The sequence below is a fragment of the Phocoena sinus genome, chromosome 7, assembly GCF_008692025.1.
Source record: "Phocoena sinus isolate mPhoSin1 chromosome 7, mPhoSin1.pri, whole genome shotgun sequence".
Taxonomy (NCBI): Eukaryota; Metazoa; Chordata; class Mammalia; order Artiodactyla; family Phocoenidae; genus Phocoena; species Phocoena sinus.
The window spans coordinates 18,532,030-18,553,017 of record NC_045769.1 but is presented as its reverse complement, the minus strand read 5'-3'; the positions used below and the strand labels follow the sequence as shown (position 1 = coordinate 18,553,017).

The window sequence follows — 20,988 nt, the reverse complement described above, 5'->3', positions numbered from 1 at the left end:
TAACTACTATGCCCCTCCAACATGATTGGCAAGGGAGGGGCTTTGCTTTGGTGATGTTGGGGGACTGACTGGGTGAGTCTGTCTTCCTCTTCTTCCTATTGCCCGCCCTCCACCAGTCCCTGCCTAGTGACAGGTCCTGGTCAAGGTCAGTTGGGCAGGCAGCTCAGCATTGCTCAGACTTACTCATGGAAAACTTTCTTGGTTGGGATCAACAGCAGGAGGACTTCAGGGTTCTCGAGGAAGTCCAGCCAAGACCTGGCTACAGAGGGAAGAAGGCTGTATCCTGGCTGGGATTGCTGTCTGGCTCGGCAAGACAGGGTGATGCTAAGGTTCCTGGCACTCCTGAAGCCTGAGATGTTAGCTCAGGGATAGAGGGATATTGGCATGGCTTGGGGAGGCTGGGGCCTTGAGGAGACAAGAGGGCTGCAGGCAGGAGAGTTTGGAGGATGGGAAACAGGAGGGTGGGATTTGGGGTGCAGAAATGAGGAAAGACCAGAAATAGTGAAGATGGCAGAGATGCAGGATACTTGCAGAATATGTCACATGTGTAAAGCACCCTATCTCATTTTGGTATTTAAACTTCTAAGCCCCAGGTTACTGTTATGACCATTATATGTAGAAGAAAACTGGGGTTCAAAGAGGGAATTTACCCCAGGTCACATGGCTAGTGAGGTGGCAGGACCAGATCTGAAAGCTGGGTCTCCGGGTCTAGGTCCACAGTGCCTGTCCTCAGAAAGAGAAGTGTGGGAAGACTGAGGCAGGGATCTGTCATCCTGACCATCCTTCTGTCAATATCCCCAAAGCCATCTTCTGCCTCAATCTCCAAGATAAGCAGGCATGCTTCTCTCTCAAAACATCAGGCTCCCACTTGCATGGGCTAAGGAGCCATGTGCCAATCAAGTAACCAGAGCAGGCGCCACCATTAAAGCTTGGGGCATGTGTGACCGGAGCAGGAGGCCCGCACTGAAGGATGGGGGGTAAGGAGGAGAGAGCACAGCCAAGGGAGGGCCCAAGCTGACAATGCTCACCGTGTTTGGCAGTTGGAAGTCTCATAGCCAGGGCCTGGGAGACCCTGGTGCCAATCAGAAGGGCCAAAGGTCAACAGACGGTAGTGAACCATGCAGGGGACTCGAAGGCATGGAGAGGAGAGATTAGAGAGAAGGAGAGAAGGCCAATTAGCAAAAGAAAGGTGGTGAACACACCAGGAACTGCATGCGGGTAGATTCTGCAGTGTCATCTTTTTCACCTACGGTGTGGAATGTCCGGATGAAAAGCCAGGAGGAAACTAGTATGGAGTTGGGAACGGGTATTTAGAGTGGCCCCCTTCATTCATGCCAAGCCCTAATTAGGGAGAGGAGGAGGGGCCAGAGAGGGAGCAGTGAGGAGTCCTGGGAGGGAAGAAAGGGAAGAACAGAGAGCGCATGAAGCTAGCCAAAGCCCGTGCAGGAGAACTTTCCTGAAGCTAAGGCAGGCCCTCCCTGGAAGATCCCGAGTGGAAAGCAAGATTGTCACTTCTCCAGTTTCTGGAAAAGGGTCTGCGTCAGAACAGAGGCGGAAGGCTGGAGAATGAGCAGCTCCGGGAAGATTTACAGTCCCCATCCCCCCATCCCCATCCTGTCCACCGGCAGCTCTGTCGCCCCTTCCCATGTGTATTGAGTGCCCACCGTGTGCCAGTCACTGTGCTAGGTGCTTGAGATTTATAAGTGGGGGGGCGGGAGGGGGAAGACCAAAATTCTTGTCCTCCTAGAGATGACATTCTAGGGAGGGGACACAGCTTATATGCAATAAACAATAAATATGTGAAAATGATATAGTATGTCAGAAATACAGAGCTGGGTAAGCAGGAGGAAGGAAGGGAGAAGACTAAAGCAAGGCAGGGAGAGAGGGGAGCGGGGGTCTGGCTCAGAGGAGGGTCTGTGTGAGAGATGAGGCACGGCATAACGACGGGTTTTCTCTGGTTAAGGAGAAATGCTGGCGGGGCAGAAGTTGGAAGTCTGGTGTGGGGAAATGGCGGGGGAGCCCAGCTGCCCAGCCTTGGAGGGAAATGGGACATTCTGGGGCCAGCTGGGGCCCCGAGAGCATGCCCCAGGCTGGCCTATGTGGGTGAGCAGTGCAGGCCCAGAGCAGGAACCCAGAATCTCATGGGCCTCTCCTCGGCGCAGCTGTCCCGTCACTCACGCCTGCTGCCCATTGGTTATTTTTGCTATGGAATGTGCCAGCCCCTCGGATTCTCCTGGGCAACAGGGGCTCAAGTTACTCCCTCTCCTCACTCAGCTCCCCCATCTGTGAGTGGGTGTGTTTGGGGGTGGGCAGGGAAAGCACCTGTGTGAGTCCAGGGTCCTCTGGTTGCAGCTGATGTGGACATGCACATGTACCCTCTCATTGCACGTCCTGTGCGTGTGTCTGTAGGTGCAACCTCTGCTTCCGGGGGTCTGGGAAACAGGACCACCTGTAGGCACTGAGATTGTACAAGACATGACCTAACACTTTAAAGGGCCACAAACTCAAATAACTTCAGGAGCCAAGTAGAAACTGAAAAGGAGCGAGCTGCAGTTGTCAGCAGCTGAATTTGAGCGTGTTTGCCGTGCAAAATACTGGGCAGGCTGAACAGAACTCCTCAGTTGGCTGTGTATTTACTTTGGACCCATGCTTTAAAGAAAAAAGTTAGGCGTCCCACTGACCAATCAGCACGTGAGGCTTTATGAGACAGTGGTCAGTAACTCAGTCACAGTGCCTGGGTTAGAATCCTGTTCTCGCAATTACCGGCTCTGTGACCGTGGGCAAGTAACTTCTCTGTGCCTCCGTGCACAGATTAAATGAGTTTATTTATATCAAGTGCCTAGGATATTGCTCAGTACATACTAAGCATGCTGTCAGCATTAACGATGATGACTTAGTAGTCACATCTCAGAAACCAGATTGGCATTACTTGTGCAGGCTGGGGTGGGAATTTGGATCTGGGGACCCATGGAGGCACAGAACCTGTGTGGCTTTGGCTAAGTGATAGGACTTCTCTGAGCCTTAGTCACTTATCAGTTAAATGGAGTCAGTTACATGTTCATAAGGGTTTCAAGCTCACCGTCTTGTTGTCAATAAGGTAACGTTTATAAAGTGCCTGGCATTTAATAAATGCTTAAGAAACTTAGTTATAATGATTGTTGGGGCGGGTAGTTTTGTGTGGGCAACATATGCATGGTACCAAATGAGAGGAGGACAAAGAAAATTTGGTGAGTGTGCTCACCTGTGAATGAGAAGGTGGGTTATATGTGTGAATAATAGAAGCATCTCTGGGCACCTTAGCTCGTGTGTGTGTGTGTGTGTGTGTGTGTGTGTGTGTGTGTGCGCGCGCGCGCCAAGATGCACAAAGTACCTATCATCACGGAACTCGAGGGCCCTTTCTGGCTTTCCTAAGCAGCCTGGGGGGATTCGCATTCTGGGTACATGTCACTACGAGGATCCTTGCCCTGTGTATGATCTGAGCGCCCCCGCCCGGCGCCACTGCCCTGCGGCGTGTTGGGTACTGCCTAGAAAGGCGGACGCGTGCGCATGTTTGTGGAGTGAGCCAGTGGAGATGCGGCTGACCTTCCGGAGCAGCCCCGCGGGAGGCGGGTGGGGGTGGCCGCGTTGGGCGGCCAATGAGAGAGTGGCCCGAACTCTCCTAGGGGCCACTGCACCCCTTTCTGTGCCTCAGTTTCCCCAAGTGCCGATGCGGGGCGGGGGGGCCGCGAGGCAGGTGATCGTCGCCCCAGGGGACGCAGGGTAGCAGGCGAGGGAAGGGGCGTCCGGTGGGGGGGGTGCGGGCTGGCGGGGGAAGGGCCGGCTCCGGCCGCCGCCGTCGCCGCCGCCGCCGCCGCTGCCGCCTTCCCCCCGCCTGGGCTCCCGCGGCCCCGAGGCTCCTTCCGCCACCGGCGCCGGCCCCCGCCCGCTCCCCGCCTGCTCCCCGCCTCGCCCCCGGCCCCGCCTCCGACTCCGCCCCGCCCCCGCCCGTCCCCTCCTCGCCCGGCCGCCGGCCCGGCCCCCTCCCCCGCCATGAAGAAGCTGTGGGTGAAGAAGCGTTTCCAGGTGAGGGCTCTGGGGGCGGGCGGCGCAGGGAGGGGGCAGGAAGGGCTGGGCGCCCCGGAGGGAGGGCGGGTCGCCGCGGCCGGGCCCGGGGAGGGGGCGCCGGAGCCGCGCCTGCCCAACCCCGGTCCCCGAGGCCGCGGGCCGGGCGCGCTCCGGGGGGCTCCCCAGCCTGCGTCAGGCCCCTCCCATCGCCCAAGCGCAGACCCCTTCAGCGCCCGCGACCCCCGCGACCACCGGGTAGGCCCCCGCAGCAGCCCTCGGCGTGGAGCGCCCACGGGCTTCTGTGCCACCTCTCGTCTCTGTCCAACCCCTGGCCCCCGCCTGGTTCTCCCCAGCCCCCAACTCCGGAGCCTTCCATCTTCCGGTGCTCCTGAAAGCACCGCGCAGGGATCTGCGCTGAGCTCAATGCATTCCCCAAGCCCTGCCCCGTCCTCCGCGGACCCGGGCCTCCTTTCTGCTTTCGTGAGGCTCTGGCCCTTTGGGGGATCTTGCCCTCTGCCCCTTCATCACCCTCCTTTGCCCTCTTGTCACCTATCCCAGATGTCTGTCCTTGCCCCAGCAGGAATCTGTGTCCTGGTCCCTCCATCTCTCAGTCATCCAAGCATGTTCCCCCCACCCACCTCAGTCTCTTCCTTCACATCAGTCAGCCTCTGTCTCTGGGGGGTGTCGCTCAGGTCCCCAGTCCTCTGTCCAGCTTTTGGCCCTTAGTCCTCTCTCCTTCCTCCCCGCTCTTCCCCAGAGGCATGCTGGAGCTCCAGCCGGGAGGGCTGACAGGCAAGGAAGAGTGGAGACATTCCATACAGGGGAAGCTAGCTGCCCGGGGTCTCTTCCACTTCCCCCACCCACATTGGCCCCTGGAATGACTTTCTGTTTGATATAGAGGTTTGGACGAGAGGTATAGGGAGGTCAGGAGCAAGTCTTCCCCTCAACAACTCATTCTGGCTTTTCTCTTTCAGAAAACCGGCCACTCCCGCCGGGCCTTTGGCCGACTCACCCATGGTGCGTGGACCATGAGCTGCCTGCTGTAACCCATGAGCACTCCTCCTCTTGGTTCATGTCCCTTCATGAGGCACCCAGGCCTTGAAGATGGCCCATGAGATGCGGGACCCCCCACATGCCCACACTCACCCACTCACCCAAGAAGGCCCCTTGCAGCTGAGAGAGGGCCTAGCGATGGGGGTGAGGGGTTAGTTGGCACACCCCATCATGGGCCTGGGCTTACTGTTCTCCATCTGTGGGCCCTGTGGGTATGAGTTCAGTGCCATGCTCCTATAACCAGTACACGGCTTCTGCTTGTCGTGGCACCCGGGGAGAAACTGAGGCACAGAACCTGATAGAATTTGGGGAAGTTAAAAAATGTGCCCAGGAAACTTTGCTCCTAGCCTGACTACATTTCTGAGGACCATTCAGCAGTAGAAGAGAGAGATCGGGAAGAGGGTGTCTGTCACAGCATGACGCAGAACAGATGGGGAGGTTCGTCTGAAAGGAGAGGTCACATGTGGATGCACAATGCAGATACTGTAATAGAGCGTGGGCCTGACCCTTAATGGGGGGCCTGGGTCTGTGGCTGGGCCGAGCACAAGTAGGTGTGTGTATGCGTGTCCATGTGTGTGTGTGGCCAGTGGGAGCACCAGTGAAAGTGCCAAGGATGCCAGATCGCTTGGGTAGTTAGTTGAAGAATCTGCCGAAGCACATGGGCTCCCCAGTGCGGGGCCCCGTGGAGCCTGCAGGCAGTCAGTGAATGAGAGATGCTCTGCCATTCCCAGGTGTCTCCCTCCCCCCACTTCCATCCCAACAGGGCAGCTCTGGGCACTGGGTAGCCTCATGGCCCCTCTGTCCTGCCTGCCCACCGTGCCCTACCCCACAAACCCTCTGATAACAGTCTGTCCATGTCTCTCTCCTGCTGCTCCTATGGAAGCGAAGTTTTCCGCTCCTGCAGAAAGCAAAGTTACGGTAGGAAACTGGCTCCTGCCCTAGCCCTCCACTTCCCCACTTCCCTGCGCGACCCCGGCCTCTCCTCACCCCGCCTCAGCTGCACCCTGATGTGTTCCGGCTGGTTTGGGGTGGAGGACAGGCTCACCCTGCGGTTGGTCGAGTGCCCTGACAGTACGACTCTGAGGTGACTCCCCTTTGTTCCTGGGGTGCCAGGACCCAGAATTTAGAGCCTTGGAACCTAGGACCTTATTATTTGGGGGGATGCACAGGAACTTAAGTTATCACTGACAGAGGAGGAGGGAGAGGGGCTGCAGCCCCGCAGTCCATTAAGTGGCCGGGAGGGGGTACTGTAGGTAGCTTTGAGCGCACCACCAAGGAGGCAAGGGTGAGTAGCCAGGGCCCCAGAGATGGAGCCAGGGGACTGGCATGGGAGGGGTTACCCTGCGCCTCTCAGGATGGGCAGCGGGATGTGGGGAGAAAAGTGGGGAAGGAGATAGATGCTAGAAGCCCTGCTGGTGGCGATACGGAGCCTCCTGTGGGGGAGGCAGGAGGTGACAGAGGGAAGAGTTGGAGTCGGAGGGAGGGAGCCCTGCCCACACAGACCCCTTCTGCTCCAGACTCGGAGACGGGCGAGGATGACATCAGCGACGTGCAGGGGACCCAGCGCCTGGAGCTTCGGGATGACGGGGCCTTCAGCACCCCAACGGGTGAGCTCTCTGGGGCGCTCACAGAGCCGGCAGGCGGCCTTCCCACAGGAGGTGCCTCACTTCACTGTGCTCCTTTCTCTAGGGGGCTCCGACACGCTGGTGGGCACCTCCCTGGACACACCCCCGACCTCCGTGACAGGCACCTCAGAGGAGCAAGTGAGCTGGTGGGGCAGCGGGCAGACGGTCCTGGAACAGGAAGCGGGCAGCAGGGGTGGCACCCGCCGCCACCTGGGCAGCCCAAGGCAAGCACAGGCAACCGGGGCCGGGCCACGGCACCTGGGGGTGGAGCCGCTGGTACGGGCGTCTCGAGCTAATCTGGTGGGCGCAAGCTGGGGGTCAGAGGATAGCCTTTCGGTGGCCAGTGACCTGTACGGCAGCGCATTCAGCCTGTACAGAGGACGGGCGCTCTCGATACACGTGTAAGTAATGGCCTCACCTGGGCCCGCACTGTCCCACCTTACCATGCCGTCCTGCACTGCCCCTCACTGCTCGTCAGCCTCCACCCCCCCATCCCCTGCACCATCCAACCCTCTGTGCACTTCTCCACCCCCCCCACCCCGACTGCTTCCACTCCTGGCCCCAGCCACCCACTCTTGTCTTCCCACACGGCTCCATCCTCTCCTGTGCCGTCACCACCCACACCCTCCTGCTGCCACCTGTCCTGGCTCACTGTGCCATCTCCATGGTCTCGTGGACCCCTCTCTGCCTTCCTCGTCTCCTCCAAAATCTCCACTCTCCCGGGGGCCCTCTCCTGCCTCGCCCATTCAGGCTCCAGTTGTCCCCAGGCTCCCCCCCACCAGGGGCCCCCTCCGTGCCTGCTGTCTCAGCAGCTGCTGCCTTTTCATCTCTCTGCACATTCCTGTTCCCATGTGGGCCTTTTTCTGGGAGGAACTGAACCTTTCCGCACGGCAGCTCCCGGGAGAGCAGGAGGGAGCAAAAGAACACAACCAGGAGACAGAAGCGAGCGAGGCGGTCAGGGGGTAGTTGGGGCCAGGGGCCTGGGAAAGCAGGGGGATGTGAGGTGCGTGGAAGGCAGGGGGCTGGGGCAGGGAGGAATGGCGATGGCGGGGGCCTAGGGTGGAGGCAGAGGGCTGGAGTGATGGAGGTGGCGGCATGTAAGGATCTTGCAGGAGACGCCCAAGGGTGGGGTTGAAGGTTGTCCTGGTAGGCGGCGGTGAGGAGCAGAGGCGTTGGAGGCATTGGAGCCATTTTTGGAGATTTGAGGCTGGCAAATAGGAGGGAGTGCTATGGTAGAAGAGGGGAGTGGCTGATGAGAGAGGTATTAGGGGGCATTTGGGAGCTGACGGGGGGCCTGATTCGTGATGGGTATGGGTGTGTGTGGGAGGTACCATCATGGAGGAGAAAGAAGGGGCCTGGTGGGGGGAGGCGTTTGTGAGAGTGGCTGAGCTTGCTAGTGGTAGGCAGGGGAGAGGTCTCGGGCAGGCGCAGGGGAGGCACCCTTGCTTTATCTGGTTGGCGTTAGCCGGGCACTCCCGTGCCCTGGACTTACCTTTTCCTTCCCTGCCTTTCTTTGCCAGGCCCCAGCCTGAGCCTGGAGTTGCTATGGCAACTTCGGAGGAACCCATTTCCTTAGTGATATCTGTGGTACAGAGGCTGGCCTAGAGCTCGAAACTGCCGGCAACAGGCCTCCTCTGCTGTCCCCAATTTCTCTCCATGCCTCACCCAGTTCCCAGAGGCCATTCCTCAGGGACTTTGTTGTCCCTCCCCCAGAGTAGACTCTGCCTCCCTGTAGGTGGCTGGCTGAGGTTCTGCTCCCTAGGGCACTCTGGATTGCATCCCCGCCCCCCATCAGTGGTGAGGTCTGCAGTGTAGGTGGCTGACCCGGGTAGTTTAAAACACTCGGGCATCCCTAGAACTTCTGCTCTTGGCCAGTACCGTACCATTTCTCCTCCCTTCTGTGCCCCCAAAATCCCATTTTTCAGGGAACAAGGGCTCAGAAGCCAGACTACCTGGGTTTCAACCTAGCACCAACCATTTACTACTGGCTGTGTCACCTTAGTAAGGCACTTCACCTCTTTAAGCCTGTTTCTTCATCTGTAAATGGAGATAACAGTCCTATCGCAAAGGACTGTTGTGAGGATTAAATGACTCAATGCATTTTAAGCATTCAGTACATGCCTGACACATGATAAGTACTCAGTGAGCCACTTCATAAGTTTTTTTGTTTGTTTTATAAATTTATTTATTTATTTTTGGCTGCGTTGGGGTCTTCGTTGCTGCACGCAGGCTTTCTCTAGTTGGCGGCGAGTGGGGGCTAGTCTTCCTTGCGGTGCGCAGGCTTCTCACTGCGGTGGCTTCTCTTGTTGCGGAGCACGGGCTCTAGGTGCGCGGGCTTCAGTAGTTGTGACTCACAGGCTCTAGAGCACAGGCTCAGTAGTTGTGGCACACAGGCTTAGTTGCTCCGCGGCATGTGGGATCTTCCCGGACCAGGGCTCGAACCCGTGCCCCCTGCATTGGCAGGTGGATTCTTAACCACTGCGCCACCAGGGAAGTCCCCATAAGTTTTCCTTAAGCTGTCTCTTATGTGTTAGGTATGATGCTAATATCTCAGATTCCTTTTCTTGCTAATTTCTATGCTTGATGTGCCCCTAAGAGTCCAGATGGGGGAAACTGAAGCCCAGCTCTTGGGCATCAAAGCTCTGCAGGTGAGAGGGGCACTCTGGGCTGACCAGCTCCTTCCCTCCTCCTCTTCTCCCACACCCACTGTTCAGGGCCACGCAATAGTTATTCGGGAGCTGACTTATTTCGGAGCACACCCCTCTGGCGAGTTTCTGTGTTTCTTAGGGGGGTTTCCAAGGGCTCAAGGTAACTTTCCCAGGGACAGGACAAAGTCAAAGCCCTGTACTGAGGGCAGATTTATCAAAGGGAACAGGAACCTGGGTTTCTCACTCCAGGGACCCCAACTGCCTGCCACCTGCTGTTAGCACTGCTGAGGGGCTCAGGTCTGAGGAGGTACTAGGCAATCTCAGGGATAAGGGCATTGCTCCTGGAAAGCTTATGCCTGTTCTTCCAGGGGCACGGTGAAGGGGGTATGTCCTGCTGAGGATGGGCAGGGCTGTGGGGGCCAGCTGGGGGCAGGAATGAGTGGGAGGCTGCATTCCTGAGAGGGCCCCTCCCCATCCAGCCCTCCTGCCTTCCCTCACCCACTTCATCCTTCGGGTCCTAAGCCTCATTCTTTTCTCTCCCACCATTCAGTTCTGTTTCTGCTGTTTCCCAGCTTCTGGGGCTGGGGGGAGGGGGCTGGCCAGAGCCCCTGGGACTGAGTCTGTACCTGGACCCAGCCACCAGCCCAATCTTCCGGCGCCAGAGCTGCCAGCCTCTCCCCAGCACCTGCTCTGGCTGTGCCTTCCTCTTGGGGGGGGGGGGGCTGGCCCATGTCACCCCCAAGCCTTCCCAGCATGCCCACCACCCGATTCCTGTCACGACCTGAAGGTCTAGGAGGGGAGGCCCCCTGAATCTTCTGCCCCTCTTCGTCTTGGTCCTGCAGCAGTCTCCCTCAGAGCGGACTGCACAGGGAGGAGCCTGACCTTCAGCCTCAGCCGGCCAGCGAAGCCCCCAGTCGCCCGGCCCTCCCGCCTCCCTCCAAATCCGCGCTGCTGCGCCCACCGTCCCCTCGGGTGGGTAAGCGGCCCCCACCGGGACCCGGAGCCCAGCCCCCAGCCCCCCCGCAACCGCCCCACCGACGCACCCGGGAGCCGGTGCCGCCCGAGGACGCAACCGCCGAAGAAGAGAAGCGAGGGAAAAAGTCCAAGTCTTCGGGGCCCTCGCTAGCGGGCCCAGCGGAGTCCCGGCCCCAGACGCCCCTGAGCGAGGCCTCGGGCCGCCAGTCGGCGCTGGGCCTTTCGCCGAGGCTGGTGCGCGCCGGCTCCCGCATCCTGGACAAGCTGCAGTTCTTCGAGGAGCGCCGGCGCAGCCTGGAGCGCAGCGACTCACCGCCGGCACCCCTGCGGCCCTGGGTGCCCCTGCGCAAGGCCCGCTCGCTAGAGCAGCCCAAGTCCGAGGGCGGCGGGCCGTGGGGCACGCCCGGGGCCTCGCAGGAGGAGCTGCGAGCGCCGGTGGGCAGCGTGGCCGAGCAGCGACGCCTGTTCCGGCAGAAGGCAGCCTCCCTGGACGAGCGCACGCGGCAGCGCAGCCGGGCCTCTGACCTCGAGCTGCAACTCGCCCAGGAGCTGGGCCGCATCCGCCGCTCTGCGTCGCGGGAGGAGCTGGTGCGCTCGCACAAGTCCCTGCGCGCCACGTTGCAGCGCGCTCCGTCCCCTCGAGAGCCCGGCGAGCCGCCACTCTTCTCCCAGCCCTCCATCCCCAAGACCCCGCGGGCCTTGAGCCCCGCCGCCGCCCAGCCGCCCCCTCCCAGTGTCGCGGGGAAGCCCGGGGATGAGCCAGGGAGGCCCCGGAGCCGCGGGCCATCGGGCAGGACGGAGCCAGGGGAAGGCCCGCAGCAGGAGGTTAGGCGTCGGGACCAGTTTCCGCTGACCCGGGGCAGAGCCATCCAGGAGTGCCGGAGCCCCGTGCCGTCCCCGGCCGCCGATCTCCCCGAGACCAGGACGAAAGCGCCCCCGGGTCGGAAGCGGGAGCCCCCGCCACAGGCCGTGCGCTTCCTGCCCTGGGCCACGCCGGGCCAGGAGGGCGCTGCTGTGCCCCAGACCTTGGAGAAGAACAGGGCGGGGCCTGAGGCCGAGAAGAGGCTGCGCAGAGGGCCGGAGGAGGACGGCCCTTGGGGGGCCTGGGACCGCCGAGGGGCCCGCAGCCAGGGCAGAGGTCGCCGGGCCCGGCCCACCTCGCCTGAGCTCGGTAAGGCCTCGGGGAGGGTAGAAGAGGTGCTGAGACTGGGTGGGGAGCGCGTCTGGGAAGAGCGAGGCTGCTAGGCAGCTGCAAGGGTGTGGTTTCCCAGGGTAGGCATGGACCTAGGTTCGAGTTTGAGTGAAGGATTGTGAAGGCCCCTTGTGTATAACCTGCCCGCTGGTGACAGTGTGAGAGTGTTTTGTTGGAGGCTGGGCGGAGCCGAGGTGTGAGTAGAGACCTGGTGCCCAATGTTTGCTATAGGCCCCCTGAGTCCAGTGGCCTGCTGGCCCTAACGGTGGACCTAATGGTCGGGGGAGGTACTGTGGGAACCTAAGGAGCCCCTCCACCCCCCACCCCTCTGTGGGGGAAGAGACAGAAGCCTGTCTCAATAAATAATTGGTCATGTCCCTATTACAGGTGAGCTTTGGGCCAGCCAGTTCTCAATATTTACCTTCCCATCCTGGCACCATGTCCTGACCTATCATAGATGTTGAGATCTGACCCAGCCTGCCTTCTAGCCGCCTCCTCTCTCCCATCTTTGAGTCCCTGCGTGGCTGAGCTGACTGTGTGTTGTCCCTCAGTCTTCCCGTGGGTGGTGGCCAATAGCCAGAATGCCCCTGCTGCCCCTAACTCTGCCTAACTGAACATCAACTTGGGGCCATTCCTGGAGTGAGACAGAGGAAGCCGTCCTTCACTGGCTCCCACCTCAGCTGCTTTCTCAGGCCAGATACCTCCACCCCTTGCTCCTAGGACGCCCTGTCAGTGTCTCTTTCAGTGCCTATACCACCCCTGGTTGTTTTTTTTATCACGTTATTTTTCGTTTTAGTATTACTGTCTCAGAATCTTTAGAGATGATCAGGAATCTGTTCATGATCCTGCTAGCCACATTGTTACATATCCACAGACATGTCCCAGGCCTTGTATTAACTGGGCACTTAGGGATGTTACTTTATTTTAATCTGTATGTTAGCTCTGCAAGGTGTTGGGTGTTATTTATCAGCTCCATCTTACAGATAAAACTGAGGCACAGAGCTTATCTAATTTGCCCAAGGTTATGTAGTCAGAAAACAGCATAATTGGGATCCTCTCTGTTCTTTTGGCTACATACGCTGTGCTTTAATCTAGCTTATAGAATGTCAGAATTAGAAAATACCCAAAGAAATCCACAACAGTGGAGTTTTATGATCTCTTTGTGTGTACAAGCTTCCCGTAAGCAGGGACTGTGTCTTATTTCCTGTTGTGTCCCTGGTACCTGTACAGAGTAAGCAGTAAGTGCAGTGTTACTGTTTGATGAACGAACACGATCTAAGCTGATCTTCGTGAGTCCTCTCAGATGGCTGCCGGAAGCACCGGCCACTCCCTCTTTTGAATCCAGCGGCATCACTAGTTTGATAGCTCATCACGTGTTGCCCTGTGACACTATCATTGCTCAAGTCTTGGTTTGCTGTTGGCAGCTTGTGAAGTCTTGCGCCCCTGAGAGCACCTTACACAGGGCCTGATCTACCATCCCTGATGACTGATTTGTGTAAAGACATACACAGCACAGTCCCTGTCTTCCTCCAGAAACCAGCACTCTGACTGTGGCTGAAATTGAGCAGCCAAACCATTGTAGAGTCCAGGCCGCCCTGTCCCGTTTAAGAACTCCCTTCTGTCTTCCTTTCTTTCCTGTCTCAGGACATTCAGGAGAGAGACCCTTTGCTCCCTAACCCTTGCCTTCTAGAAGCCCCTCTCTCTGGGTTTGCCCTCTCTCCCCCTGAGTTATCCCCACAGGGATCGTGTCCCCTTACCCTGTCACCCATGTCTCCGGCAGAGTCTTCGGATGACTCCTATGTGTCTGCTGGAGAGGAGCCCCTGGAGGCTCCAGCCTTTGAGATCCCCCTGCAGAATGCGGAGGTGGCCCCAGGGGCGGATGTGCTGCTCAAATGTATTGTCACCGCCAACCCCCCACCCCAAGGTGAGCCCTAGGCCTGGGGCCAGGCTAAGATTGAGAGAGGGAGGGGAGATCCCCCCTCCCTACCCCCCACCCCAGTCCTCAGAGGGCGGGGTAGGGTGGGTGAAGAGGGGAGACCATCTGCTCCATGGGGCTGGCTGGACTCCTCTGTGTGTGTGTTAGGGGAGCTTCTCCAGAATCCCTTGAGAGAGGGGAGGGCAGGCTTGGGCTTCTGTGACTGAGGGGCATTCCTCGGGTTTCCCTAGGGTGGGAGAGGAGTGCCATGGGCTCTGTGTGGGGTGGGGCGAGCCCTAGGGGGCCCCTTTGGGCAACGGCAACCTAGTTATCCCGCTGCTTCCGCACAGTGTCCTGGCAGAAGGATGGGTCCTCGCTGCGCAGTGATGGCCGCCTTCTCGTTCGAGCCGAAGGCGAACGGCACACCCTGTTGCTGCGCGAGGCCCGGGCGGCCGACTCAGGGAGCTATACAGCTACTGCCACCAACGAGCTGGGCCAGGCCAGCTGTGCTGCTATGCTGGCCGTGAGACCTGGTAGGGAGCCCGCGGGCCCTGGGGCCGGGTGGGGTGAGCAGTGACCCTTCCCATTCCTAGCCTGGAGCTTGGGCTCTCAACCAGTGTGCAGTCTCTTCTCGTGTGTTGGCTGCTCTGGTGGAAGCATTTTAAATGGCCCTGGCCTCAGGGCAGGGGCCAAGTTCCCAGGGCACACACCAGATGGGCCAACTCATGAAGTCATTGAAATTTGTCTTTAGCATCATCTAAATGCCATCCTCCCATGGCATTTTCCTGATCAGGGTCCTGTGGAGAAAGCAAATTATTCTTGAGTCTCAGAGAAAAAGAGTCTCCCAGCTCAAAAGGCTTAAAAGCCATCAGGAGTCTTCTGAGGTCATTTCCTGTCTAGAACGGTCACCCTCCCCACCCCCACCCCCGCAGTAAAAAGAGATGCTTTTAAGTGCCACAGCCCTCCCCCGCTCCCTTGCTCCTTCTGTTGAACCCAGAGCCCTAAAGAAGGTGCAGCTGAGAGCGCCTTTCGGGAGGTGGCAGTGGCTGAGGATACCTCGTTTTCTATTTTTATGAAAGTCCTTTCTGGGTGTCGGACTGCTTCCTTTGGATTTAAGCCCACTTTATTTCAGGTTGAGGAGTGGTGTCAGTGTGCATGGCCAGTTCAAGTCATTCAGGTTGCTGGGCCTGACAAGGTGCTAGCCCTGGGCGGGGAGTGGCGGGGGAGGGATAGGTGAGGCTGGGTAGGGGGTGTTCCAGAAGGAAGAGTCGTAGACTCAACCCTTACGGATATTATCACTGGGTAAGGAACTTAGATCAGAGGACCTGGGTTGGCGGACAGTGCAGGGCAGATGAACCCAGTGCCTAGAACAGCCAAGTGGTCGGTCAGTATTGTGGGATGCCGGACTGAGAGACATCAGAGCCCTGAAGGGGCCTGGGAATTAGATGGGCAGCGGGTGGGGCTGGGCATGCCTGGAGAGGGAACAGCACGCACTGTTCTGTCCGCTTTCACTCAGTGCTGCAGGAGACAAGATAACAGAGCCCAATCTGCTGTGGTCCTGGGGCCTCCGCACCTTCACGATTGGGGAGTTCTTGGTGGCATCTGACCTGAGTCCCAGTCCTGCATTAGATCCTTCGGGCCGCACATGTCTGGCTCTGCAGAACTGCAGGTCTCCCTCTTCCTTAGCTTATGTGCACCTCCCAGGAGCCCAGAAGTGTTAGGCTTTCTCCTTCTCCTCACCCCTCCCGCCACGCTGAATCATACCCATCCCTCCACTGCATGCTTCTGTCCTTCCATCACCTCTGGGATCTGCCTTCTGACTCAGCTCCCAGCTCCCCTTAGGTGGCTCGGACCTGGCTCCAGGACTCTGGTCAATACCTGGCTTGGGCTGAGACTTGGCACGGGGTTGTGAGCGGGTTGCCCCAATACTGGCTTGGGGCCATTCGGGAGCCTTTTAAGGTTGGGAAGGAGGCTTGGGCAAGGCAGCTGTCCGCACTTGACTGGGAGTTCTGCATTCGCCACGCAGAAGCTCCCTGCACTTCAGTTTCCTCATTTGTAAACCAGAGATAATTATACCGTCCTTACGCATGAAAGCAAATGTGTGAACGAGCTTTATGAACTGTAAAACCGTAGACAAATGTTAGTTGTTAGCGTCATTAAGGGGTGGTGTACACAGGAGCATGGGTTTCCACGAGGCTGCTGGGAAACTGCTTCTTCCTCTTCTGCCCTTTCTTCAGACTGTCTGTGCCTTGGGGACTCCTCCCCTGCCCTTGCCAGGCCTGCCGTCCCTCCATATTTCCCAGTTCCTGGGTCTTCAGCCCATCACAGCATCTCTGTGCCTCCTCCACCCTGGGGAGCCAGAAAGCTTCATCACGGTAGTCAGCTGTACCAGACATTGCAGCCAGGGAACAGCTTCTGTAAGTCAGGCTGGCTGGAGGGCCCCAGGGCTTGAGGGGCAGGCATGTGAGTCTAGATTTGGCTGTCGTGGAAAAAGCAGATTTTCTTACCCTACAAGGCACTGTTTGGTCCAAAGCAGCTGGACGGAGGCCAGTGGACCCAGAGAGCAGCAGAAATGGGTGGAACTGGTGGGTGGCACAGACTTTAGGCAAGGGAGGGGGCAGGCCTGGAGTCTGTCGGGAGTGAGGGGGCGGAGCAAGGGAAGGGTGTGTGCTCCGTGGCTGGGAGTGGAGCGGGTTGGGGGAGGGAGTGTGTAGAGTCTTGTGGGAAGAGGCCTCCCGGAACCACCTCCCTTTCTTGCTCCTCACGGCCCCCCCTGCTAACCAGGGCTGGCTTCCCAGTGACCTCTCGGGGTTCCCCCCTCAACAGGACAAGCTTTTGAGATCCCACAGATCTCAGTTCCTGGTTGGGAACTTCAGGAACAGGGAGAACTGAAGAGGTAGTTCCCTGGGTGCTGCGATTTGGGGGGCAGAGCCTGTCTTCACTGCCTCTAACAGCCCCACCCCAGCCCTGGCTCCCTCCCAGCCTGCTCTACCCCACTGGTAAACTCTGCGGAGACTATGGTCATGCTCCCAAAGGGGGTGTGTGGATTGGGGCGGGGGCTTGGGGAGTGTGGGAGGTGTGCTTAACCAAAGCTAAGCATTCTCAGTGCTGCCCGCATCCATCACACAAGCCTTTAGTGAGCACCCATTGGGTGCTGAGTGCTACATCTCTAAGTAGTTTCTTGTGTTTGGAGAGTGCCAGATACTTTTTTCCAAACCCTTTCACATTTCTTCTCTTTCTTGAGCTGCACCACACCATATATACCCCTTGGAGAGGGACATCTCAGGTAGTAATATTACCATTTTGCAGATGGGAAGATGAAAGCATAAAGTGACAGAGTTAGCACAAGGCCAGCAGCCTTTACTGAGCATCTATAATCTGCCTGAGAATGTTAGAAGCAACAGGTGATTTAGGGTGATGGAAGCAGATAAACTTAGTATGGATGGCAGAATAAGAGGACATGACCCTTTAGCATTTGCGGCGTGCTTCGTGCATATCAGGCCCTGTATTGGTTGGGTTATCACATTTAATCCCCCACTGGGAGGTAGCCTCTATTATCACGCCCATGTTACAGATGAGGAAGCTGAGACTTGGAAAGCTTTAGCAAATTACTCCAGAGCATCACTGGTCATAGAACCGATGATAGAAATGTTCTTACGTGCACTAAAAGGGTAGCCACTGGCTACACGTGGCCGGCCATTGAGTACATGAAGTGCGGCTGGTGTGACTGAAGAGCTGACTTTTCCATTTTATTTTAGTTAAAGTGCACTGAAATAGTCTAAGGAAGCTGGTGGCTACCCTGTTGGGGTGCTCAGCTCTAGGAGCGGAGGCCACTGGGAGGCCGGGTCATAAAATGAAGCCCTGTCCCTGGGTCTCCCAAACCTGTACTCCTAACTACTGTGCTGTACCATCCCTTTTCCCACTACTCTGAAAGGGCTCAGGGTTAAGGTAGAATTGCGAGCCTGAGCTCCTGGGGCAGGGGGTGGAGAGGCAGAGACTATCGATGCCCTCTGTGGGTGGGTCAGCCTGGGGGGAGGGTTCTTCTCCTTCCTCTCTGAGTCCCCACCTTCCCCGTGGCTCTGGTCCTGCTTTGTTTCCCTGAGTGCCTGGTGTGCCCATGCTTGGCTCACCCCCACCGCAGGCTCTGGTCAGGAGTAGGGGGAATATAGGGGATTCGTGCACCCGGGCCTCCATCCTGCTGCCTTCAGTCCTCCCCTCAGGCACAGGTCTCATATATTTGAGCCCAAGGTTCTAGAATTTTCCAGCTGAGACCTTGACTTCTATACTTCCCCTCAGCTGACCACCGGGTTCTCATCTACAAAGCAAGGGTCATTGTAACTCCTGGGCTACTTCCTTGATAAGATTTGTGAGGCTCTGTGGGGCTAATGATTTAGCTAAGGACATTTTGGCCAGAGGATGAGGTTTAACAAAGCTCATTCTGGTCCCACCTATAGGACCAACACCACCATAACAGAAAAGAGGTGGTTTATTGGAGGTCATGAGTATAAAAGGAAAGGAAGAAGAAATCACGGCACCAACATCTGCCCCCCTCTTTTCCCGGCCCTGGTCTTGGCCGGCTGCTGCAGAATTACAGGTTTTCCCTTGGGAAGGCAGGGAAATGCCCTTTTGTCCATCCTCGCTGGGGGTTTGGACAGCATCTAAGAAACCAGTGTGATCCCTTGACCCGACTCAGCCCTCCCTCCCCACTCCTGTCTACCAGAAGCAGGTCGGCCCCAATCGGTGCCCTCCCCCAAGGCTGTTACCTCAGAATGGGGGTCCTCACGCACAGCTGTCATAAGAATGAGGGTGGGGAATTCCCTGGCAGTCCAGTGGTTAGAACTCAGCGCTTTCACTGCCGAGGGCCTGGGTTCCATCCCTGGTCGGATAACTAAGATCCTGCAAGCTGTGTGGTAAGGCCAAAAAAAAAAGAAAAAGAAGAATGGGGACCTAATCTATCATGGGTGCCAGTTTATCTAAACGTGCAGCAACCCCAAGTGACACACGTAGGGAGTTAACCACTTCCATGGCTAGGTCAGGCTGCCCAGGTGAAATGCTCTCTGCTTCGTTGTCCATTTTAAGCCAAAACGGAAACATTCTCAGCACAGCCCTTCTCCTTTTCCAAGGGGAGATACTCACGGCAGCACCTGCGGAAATTCCCAGCTGCAGGCCAGCCCTGTGCATTCTTTTCCCTCACTTCCGTGGTGGGATTGCACAGCAGACATATATAGAAATCCTGAGACGGTGCGTGTGGAGAGCCGGCTGTGAACCGCCAGACCATTTATGTACATGCTGTGAACCTCCAGCACGTTACTCCTTCCTCAGAAACCTCACGGAGCTCCCCTTTGCCTTCAGAGTGAAGGCCACACTCCTGGCCTTGACCACCTGGACCTGAGGATGACCCAAGGGTGGCTGGAGGCACCTGCTCCAACACTCCATGTCCACTTCTTTCTTGTTTACCCGGTTCTGAGCCAGAAGGTTGAGCTACAGTTCTCTGCACACGCTTTCTGCCTTTGAGCATTTGCTCAAATGGTTTCCTCTGCTAGGAAACCTGCTTTTTCCTGCTTAAACCAAACTCTTAATTCTAATACCACCCTTCCATCAGTTTTCCCTTCTTCCCTGAGCCAAAAGCAATGTCCTGCTCTCTGTACATGTCTGGCCCTTATCTGCCCCTCTCTTGCCACCTTATTCGTGCTTGCTGTTAGAGTCGTGTGTGTATCTGGTTTGTCATCCCAACCAGCCAGAAGGTTCCTGAGGACATCACTGTGTCTTCACCCCTGCAGCCCTTCCAGCCATACCTGAGGCCCTCCTGGACAGTCGGGCTGAGTGGACCGCAGGGACTGTGTGTGAGGTGGCAATGGGGGTAGAGACTTTCACAAGGCCCTGGAAAAACCTGGGTCCCATGCAGAGGCTGGGCAGGACTTGCATCTGCAAAGGGTAACGAGGATCTGCCTGAGAGTGGAGGTTGGGATGGCAGAGGAGACCACAGAGTAGTGGTCCTCGAAGTGTGGTCCCCAGACCAGGAGCGTCGTCAGCACCTTGGGAATGCGTTCGAGATACGTGATAGCAGCCCCAGCCGGACCTACTGGATCAGAAACTCGGGGGCTGGGGCCCAGCGAGCCGTGATTTAAGGAGCACTCCATGCGATTCTGGTGCCAGGTGAACTCTGTGTAGCACTGCCGTGAGGCAGGGACCTTGCGCCAGGTGGGCGGCCAGGTGGTCAGTGCGAAGCATGTGGGCTGTGGAGCCAGGCCTCCAAGGTTCGGAGCCTGGCCTTGAAGTTTGTTAGCTGAGTGAGGTGAGACTTAGTGATACTACCTTTTTGGGTTGTCCTCCTCCCATGAGGGTCCCAGGGGTCCCTAAACTTTTGTGTGCATAAGAATCACCCTGGGGGGTGCCCTTTAACAAATTTCCCATGTTTCTTCAGGTCACAGTAAGGCCCAGAAATTTATAGTTTAAACAGGCTCCCAGGTTGTCCTGATGTGGGTGGTTCAGGGACGACTCTGAGAAACCCTGATGTAGAGGGTCCTGTGTGACGCCTTTCATGCAGGTGGCTGTGACTATATCCATCCTGGGGACACCTTAGGGGATGTTGAGATGCACTGGTCTTCCCAACTTGTGGGCTTCCCAACTTGTGGGCTCCCCAATGCCATTATTTTCATTAAATGAATCTGACCTGGAAGCAGTGTTGAAAGGCGAGAGAAGGTCACAGAGTGTGTAGGGGCAGCACATGGCAGGCATATGTGCATCTTAGATTTGGGGGGCACTTGTTGCCGTCTCCTTGGCTGGTGTAACTGTGTTTCCCACAGTGAGAGCCAGGCTTGTGGGTGGAGCAGGGCTGGGATATAGGGACAGAGATGGTTTTGGCAGTGGGGCCAGTGAAAAGTCGGGTGGCACCAAGGCCTGGTTTGGAGCCCCAGAGGCTCTGCGAGCTGGAGACAAATCCTTGATCAGCCTCCTTGTTCTTGCAGTTCTGGGGGTACAGAGGGGTGAGGGGCCACTGCCTTGTTTTGAAGAGGCCGAGTTATGACTCCTTTGGAGCCTGAACGTCCTGCCTGGGCTGCTCTGACTGTTCCCCTCTCTAAGGGGCTTGAGGACTCTTGAATCACTTGGTCCCCTGATGCCCCTAGGGTGCTGTTCCCCCAGACACCACCAGGGGTCTCTGGCTGCTTGCAAACCCTGCCCATCCAGCTCTAATCTGCGCAGTCCCTCCCTGGGCCCTTGAGCTGCTTCAGTGCTGTGCAACCTGGAAGTGACCCCAGAGGGGGAGGGAGTGCCTTCCTCCAGGGACCGTGCCGGTGATCTCAGCATCAGCTAGTGGCCCAGCCCGGAGCAGAGGCCCATCAAGTGCCATCCTGACTTCCCTTTCCAGCCCCATGTCAGGACAGACGACCTGAATGGTGCCCCCGCCGCCCCCGCCCCCGCCCTTCTTCACTGGGAGTGTTGGGAAACACGGGTCACAGCTTGGGAATGTGGCCCTGGGGCATGGGTGATAGGAGGCGGGAGAAGGCCATGTGACCTCTCCTCAGCGGCTCCCCT

At 57.7% G+C, this 20,988-nt stretch overlaps 1 protein-coding gene across 8 annotated transcripts in view; it reads left to right on the top strand.

Moving 5' to 3' along the window:
• The first annotated feature begins 4,013 nt into the window (after positions 1-4,013).
• The window catches only part of SPEG (striated muscle enriched protein kinase), a 49,158-nt gene continuing 32,183 nt past the window's right edge, over positions 4,014-20,988 (top strand). For 3 of the 8 annotated variants that reach the window (XM_032636781.1, XM_032636783.1, XM_032636788.1), the window contains exons 1-8: positions 4,014-4,062; positions 5,019-5,061; positions 5,986-6,015; positions 6,615-6,704; positions 6,787-7,123; positions 10,213-11,516; positions 13,318-13,461; positions 13,803-13,985. In XM_032636781.1, the coding sequence (XP_032492672.1) occupies positions 4,030-4,062; positions 5,019-5,061; positions 5,986-6,015; positions 6,615-6,704; positions 6,787-7,123; positions 10,213-11,516; positions 13,318-13,461; positions 13,803-13,985 (2,164 nt within the window). In that variant the 5' untranslated portion in view covers positions 4,014-4,029. Of the gene's footprint in view, positions 4,063-4,146; positions 4,300-5,018; positions 6,016-6,614; positions 6,705-6,786; positions 7,124-10,212; positions 11,517-13,317; positions 13,462-13,802; positions 13,986-20,988 lie in introns of those variants that run through there. The other 5 variants (XM_032636784.1, XM_032636787.1, XM_032636786.1 and 2 more) reach the window with 5 other exon arrangements.